Source organism: Rhinolophus sinicus, linkage group LG07 (assembly GCF_036562045.2).
Source record: "Rhinolophus sinicus isolate RSC01 linkage group LG07, ASM3656204v1, whole genome shotgun sequence".
Lineage (NCBI taxonomy): Eukaryota > Metazoa > Chordata > Mammalia > Chiroptera > Rhinolophidae > Rhinolophus > Rhinolophus sinicus.
The window spans coordinates 90,524,227-90,530,087 of NC_133757.1; the positions used below are offsets into that span (position 1 = coordinate 90,524,227).

At 45.4% G+C, this 5,861-nt stretch overlaps 1 protein-coding gene across 1 annotated transcript; it reads right to left on the reverse strand.

Annotated features, from left to right (window-relative positions):
* LOC109454201 (tripartite motif-containing protein 75) lies at window positions 1-1,413 on the reverse strand. The gene has a single exon (XM_019744626.2). It carries the CDS (start codon window positions 1,411-1,413, stop codon window positions 1-3), a length of 1,413 nt encoding a protein of 470 aa, XP_019600185.2.
* Window positions 1,414-5,861: the final 4,448 nt, after the last annotated feature.

The following is a 5,861-nucleotide window of genomic DNA, read 5'->3' on the forward strand; positions in this document are numbered from 1 at the left end:
TCATCCTTCATAATCTCTTATGGCACAGATTGTAAGAGGTTTAGCATCACATCCGATGCAGAAGTATGGCTTTAGTACTTCAGAAAACTTATCCATGAAAGAATGGATGTGAGACCTGTCATTCAAACTATAAAACGAAATCTGACCCAACTCATAGTCCAGGTAAATGCCAACTCCTGTGGGCTTTTCCTTCAGCACAAGAGTGACAGGAACACACGATCGTGCCACATAGTCACCATTCTGCAGCTGAATTGTCCAGCATTTGTTGTGCTCTGACGGGGGATGCTTTCTCTTCCTGGAAAGGGAGTCTTTACAAACCCCCACAGCCCACTGGGGCTTGTCACCCACCTGGACCTCCCAGTAATGTCGGCCACAGTTGAACCCTTCAGAACCTAGGACAACTGGATCAACCGTAAATCTCTTTGGATTCCGAGGAAACCTTTGTTTTTTCCTCATAAATGTCACAGACTTTTTATCGTCAGACACAAGCAGATCAGGATGTGCTGTCTCATGATCCAGAGTCACTTCTTTTCTGAATTTCTGTATAATTTTCTTCAGAGCTGAAAACTGTGGAGGAAGGCTGCATCCTTCTCTCCTTAACTGGATCCAATAGACAGCTGGGGGTTTCAGGCTTTCACACGTGTGGAGGACACTCTTGATATCCGTCAGCAATTTCACATCGGACATCACACTCCTCTCAGCCACCTCCTTTAGTAGACCTTTGAGGGTGGAAATGTGCTCTGAAAATGCCGTTATGTTTGCACTGAGTTTCTCTTGAATGTCCTTCTCGTCTTCAACCAGCCTCAAGACAACTGCCTCTTCTTCATGTTCTACAGATCGCATCAGATGCTCAAGTTCAGACGCTAATTTCCATCTCCTGTTTTGCACCTTCTCTCTCAGTTCTACTAGTTTTCTGTCTTGCGTGGCTACTAGTTTCTGAACATCTGCCACCTGCTTCTTCAGGGGCTCGATGTAACTGCTGAGTCTTTGCCTGTGATCACAGGCGGCCTCCTCCATGGGCCTCACCTGGTGGCCCTGGTGCTCAGGGGGCTGAGTGCACAGGGGACACAACACCTCTAGGTCCTCCTCGCAGAAGAGGCTCAGGACCTGGTGGTGCTTCTCGCACAAGCACTCCTCTTCCTGCCTCTTCTTCTTGCTCCTGGTCATCTGCAGGAGCTTGGCAATGTCAATCATCCTTCCCAGCTGGGTGTTGCTCCTCAAGTGCCTCTGTTGGCATGGGTGGCGGCACACAGGGCAAGGGAACCTGTCCCGTACATCAGCCCAGGACTTCTGGATGCAGGAACGACAGAAGTTGTGCCCACATTCGATGGTGACAGGGTCTCTCAGATAATCCAGACAGATGGGACAGTTGACTTCTGCCTGGAGTCCTGCCAGGGCTGCTTCGACCTCCATGGGGCCGTGAAGGAAAGATTGGACTGGGGTGGGTTTTTTTCAGGAGTTTGGGTTCTGTGGGATCTCTCCGCCGAGAAGCAGATGCACCCTCAGATCTCACCGTACTTCCTGTCCTAAATTTTCTTTGTCAATTATGGGCAGCCCTTGATGTCCTATAACGTCCTTAGCTACAGAGGTATGTGCCCAGAGCACCACTGCCCACCTGCAGCCAATCAGAGTCGTTGGAGAACTAGCTGCGCTTGGCAGCTCAGAGGATATTACCATAAGCCAAGCTCAGCAAATCTCCTGGTCAGAAAGCAGTCACGCCTCTTAGGTTTCTATTGGATCCTGGGGATGAGAAAATATAATTCCATGTAATAAAGTCTACTTAGTATTTATCTGGTCACCCTGCTCACTGCCACCTTTGAGCTAACCATGGATCTCTTTCCCCAGCCCTGTAGTCCAGCTACACTCACATCAACCACACTGGGGAAATGTGACTACGTTTGGTACCAGATCCTCTGTCCCTGAGCTAGGTTTCAGCCTTAGTCACATACTCTCTAGGGGACCTGGGGAAAGTACTTAACATTAAGAGAATCAGGCTAGCAAGCCTAAAACCCCCAACTTGAATCATTTCAAATTTTTGAAAAACCTCATAGAAGGATTTGGCAATTTTTGGCTTGAAGCGTTTTTTGGCTTAAAACAGTTATTTCTGATAGCACTGAATTCATACTATGAGGTCTGACAATTAAGTTCACGAACTCATCCTAGAAAAAGTGCTACATACCTCATTGCTGAATATCACTATGGTCACCTTCGAAGTACTCCCCTTGGGAAGCTATGCACCGATGACACTGCCTAGTCCACCCTTCAAAGCAATTTTGGAACTCTTTTTCTGGAATGGCCAACAGAGCTGTCATCGTATTACCCTTGATGACCTGAATGTCATCAAAATGTCTTCCTTTGGGGCCGGCCCAGTGGGTCAGGCAGTTAGAGCTCCATGCTCCTAACTCCGAAGGCTGCCGGTTCAATTCCCACATGGGCCAGTGGGCTCTCAACCACAAGGTTGCTGGTTCAACTCCTCGACTCCCGCAAGGGATGGTGGGCTGTGCCCCCTGCAACTAGCAACGGCAACTGGACCTGGAGCTGAGCTGTGCCCTCCACAACTAAGACTGAAAGGACAACAACTTGAAGCTGAACAGCACCCTCCACAACTAAGATTGAAAGGACAACAACATGACTTGGAAAAAAGGCCTCGAAGTACACACTGTTACCCAATTAAGTCCTGTTCCCCTTCCCCAATAAAATCTTTAAAAAAAAAAAAAAGTCTTCCTTTCAATATTTCCTTCATCTTCAGGTAAAGAAAGAAGTCATTGAGGGCCAGTTGAGGTGAGTAGGGTGGGTGTTCCAATACAGTTATTTGTTTACTGGCTAAAAACTGCCTCACAGACAGTGCCATGTCAGCTCATGCATTGTTGTAATGCGAGAGCCATGAATTGTTGGCAAAAAGTTCAGGTCGTTTTGGCCTTAACTTTTTCACACAGCCTTTTTTAGCACTTCCAAATAGTAAACTTGGTTAACTATTGGTCCAGTTGGGACAAATTCATAATGAATAGTCCCTCTGATATCAAAAAAAAGGTTAGCAACATCATTTCGACTCTTGATTTGGACTGATGGAACTTTTTTGGTTGTGGAGAATTGGCTGACTTCCATTGTGCACTTTGACTTTTAGTTTCAGGGTTGTACTGGAACACCCATATTTTATCACCAATGATAACATGGCCCAAAACATAGTCTTGCCTCTCCAAAAGGTCTTGGCAAATTTCGACTCTCCTCTGCTTTTGTTCATCGATGAGCTCTTTCAGGACCATTTTTTCGCACACCTTCCTCATGTCAAGACTTTTAGTTAAGATTTTCCTAACGGTTTCTTTATCAATGTTTACTTGGTCTGCTATGCACAGTCAGCCAATTATTTTGATGCACAATTTGATGAATTTTTGCAATGTTTTTTGTTAGTTCTGCTTGTTACTGGCCACCATAGCTTCTCTTTATCAGTGACGTATTTGCTCTCCTCAGAAAAACGTTTAACCCATTTGTACACTGCCATTTTCTTCATGGCATTAGCCCCATAAACTTGGACTAACATATCCCTGATTTCACTTCCACTCATGCCAAGTTTATTCAGAATTTTTTTGTGTGTGGAACCAACAAGATAATCTTTTTTATTTTGTATTTTAACAAGAAATTTAATGTTTGTTCATTGCTCTAATTCAAGCTCAGACATTCTCGTGATGGCACACAAAAGCACACAAGAATGATGAATGCCACTCAGCAAGATACAAACACAACTGTGAGACACTGATATACCAAGGTTACGAAAGCTTACTGAGCTCTTTGTACAGTGCTGCCAATGTAAGCACACGGTGGCAAGTTCGCAAACTTAATTGTCATATATCAAAATTTACTTCTTTTTCATCTATTCGTCTCAAATGCAGGATATAGTGTACTGTGTACCTAAGAGGATGGTATTAGGACCAGATTAGATTTACTCTGAAAACTCTGCAAGTAGGAAACCTGTGATTATCACATGATATACAGAATACAATTCAACGTCAGAAATTCAATGTGAGAAAAAGCTGGGAAGCACACACACACACTACTGTTTGAAGTTAGCAAGCTACCAACTAGTGAGGATTTCTGAGAAGAGAGTTGAGCTTTCCCTTACAGTCACTGTAGAGGCCATGAGGCTGAGAAGGTGACCTCCATGTTGGGTCACCTTGTTTAACCACAGTGTCATGTAACAGTAAAGGCAATATCATGAATTTTCATTCAACTCTCATGTTGCAAAATAACACATTTTGGAGATCTCAATTCCCCATTATTGTAACCTCCATGTGATGCCCACCATGATTGTATCTCCAATTATCTCCTCAGTCCCTGGCTAAAACTGTTGAATGACTAAAATCTTGGCCAAGTCTCTGGGTTCCCTTAGGAACTGAGTGACTTTGAGATTACTACTTAGACTCTCTGAGCGTTTGTCTGCAGGCAGGTAAAGATCAAGTTAATTCATGGTCTGAGTACCAGGGATACCGGCCCCACAACAACCCTAATTGCTCCACTCTCTGCCTATACACAAACCAGCCCTCACTGAGACCTCCTGAAAGGGATTCCACATGTGGCTTCTGACCAGCACTTCTGAGCGCTGTCACAGATATTAGGTAGTCACCCTTAGGGCAGGTTGGGATCTCCATATCTGTATTTTTAGCAAGCATTTAGATAACTTAGGACAAAGGTCATGGAGGGATCTGGAATACAATAAAAGCATGTGCCTTAAAATAACCTGAATCCAAGTGAAGATTCGCCTGCAAAAAAGCAGCGGCACAGGAAGCCAGGGCTCCTAACACGTTCCCGCCTCCAGCACCTACGTATATCTTCCTGTCTCCCAGCTCACCTGGAATCCGCTGCTATGGGTTAGTTAGTCTGTGAGAGTGACGTTTGAGGACACTCGCCTTTGCTTTCTCACACACCGATATTCCCGTTTCTGACCCCTGCATGGTCAGATCTGGGTATCTATATTTTTAGTGAGTATTTAGGTGACATAGGACATGGCTCCGAGAGGGACCAGGAAACCATACGAGTTTTAAAAATCGCACGTTTTAAGGCAGACCCTCAGAGCTATCCTGTAGCCTCTGGAGGAACACCCAGATTCTTTTAAATACCCCAAGCCATACTGAGAATGTGAAGGCAGTTTCTGGAGGTGTTAACCCGCTGTCTTCTCAAACCACCTGTGCTCTGATAATAAACGCTTATTCTACGACCCCCCCCCCAAAAAAAAAAAAAAAAATCGCACGTTTTAAAATAAGCCAAACCCGAGTTTGGATTCCATTTTAAGCTGTGAAGTGTCAGCTGGGAAGAGAGCAGGCTCTCTGGACGTATTACCTCGCCCCCGCCTCCCACACCCACATGGTCTCGCATTGGCTCACCTGAAACAGAAGGCTCTGGGCACTGGTAGGGTCTGAAATGCATGGTCTGCGATGTGACCCTGGTATATATACACCCCTAGGTGGGGTGGAGCTATTAGGACCCCGCCCACCAAAGCCAGATAACTCCTCCTTCGCGGAGGAAGGGATTGGCTCAGAGTTGCTGGTTGGTGGGGATAGATGTCCTGTTTTTCAATCAGGCCAAGAAGGACTGACACTGCTGATATGCATGATCTAATTTGCATCATTGTAAATCTCCCTTCATCCACTCAACACTCTTTAATCCCATTTTTGCTGATGAAGAAACTGAAATCTAAAAGGCTAAGTGAAGCCTGTTTCTTTTCTCACCCAGGAAGATGGAACTCTGGAGCACACCAGTTTCAACCTCGCTTCACACTATGCAATCTCAGCACTTTGCAGTCGTACCCTCGCTCCACACTCAGGACATGACATCCCTCTGCCACAGGACTTTTGCTCAGGCGGCTTTGG

Bases quoted from the DNA above. Each gene is read 5' to 3' on its own strand.
- LOC109454201 (XM_019744626.2), bottom strand. From the start codon at position 1,413: ATGGAGGTCGAAGCAGCCCTGGCAGGACTCCAGGCAGAAGTCAACTGT.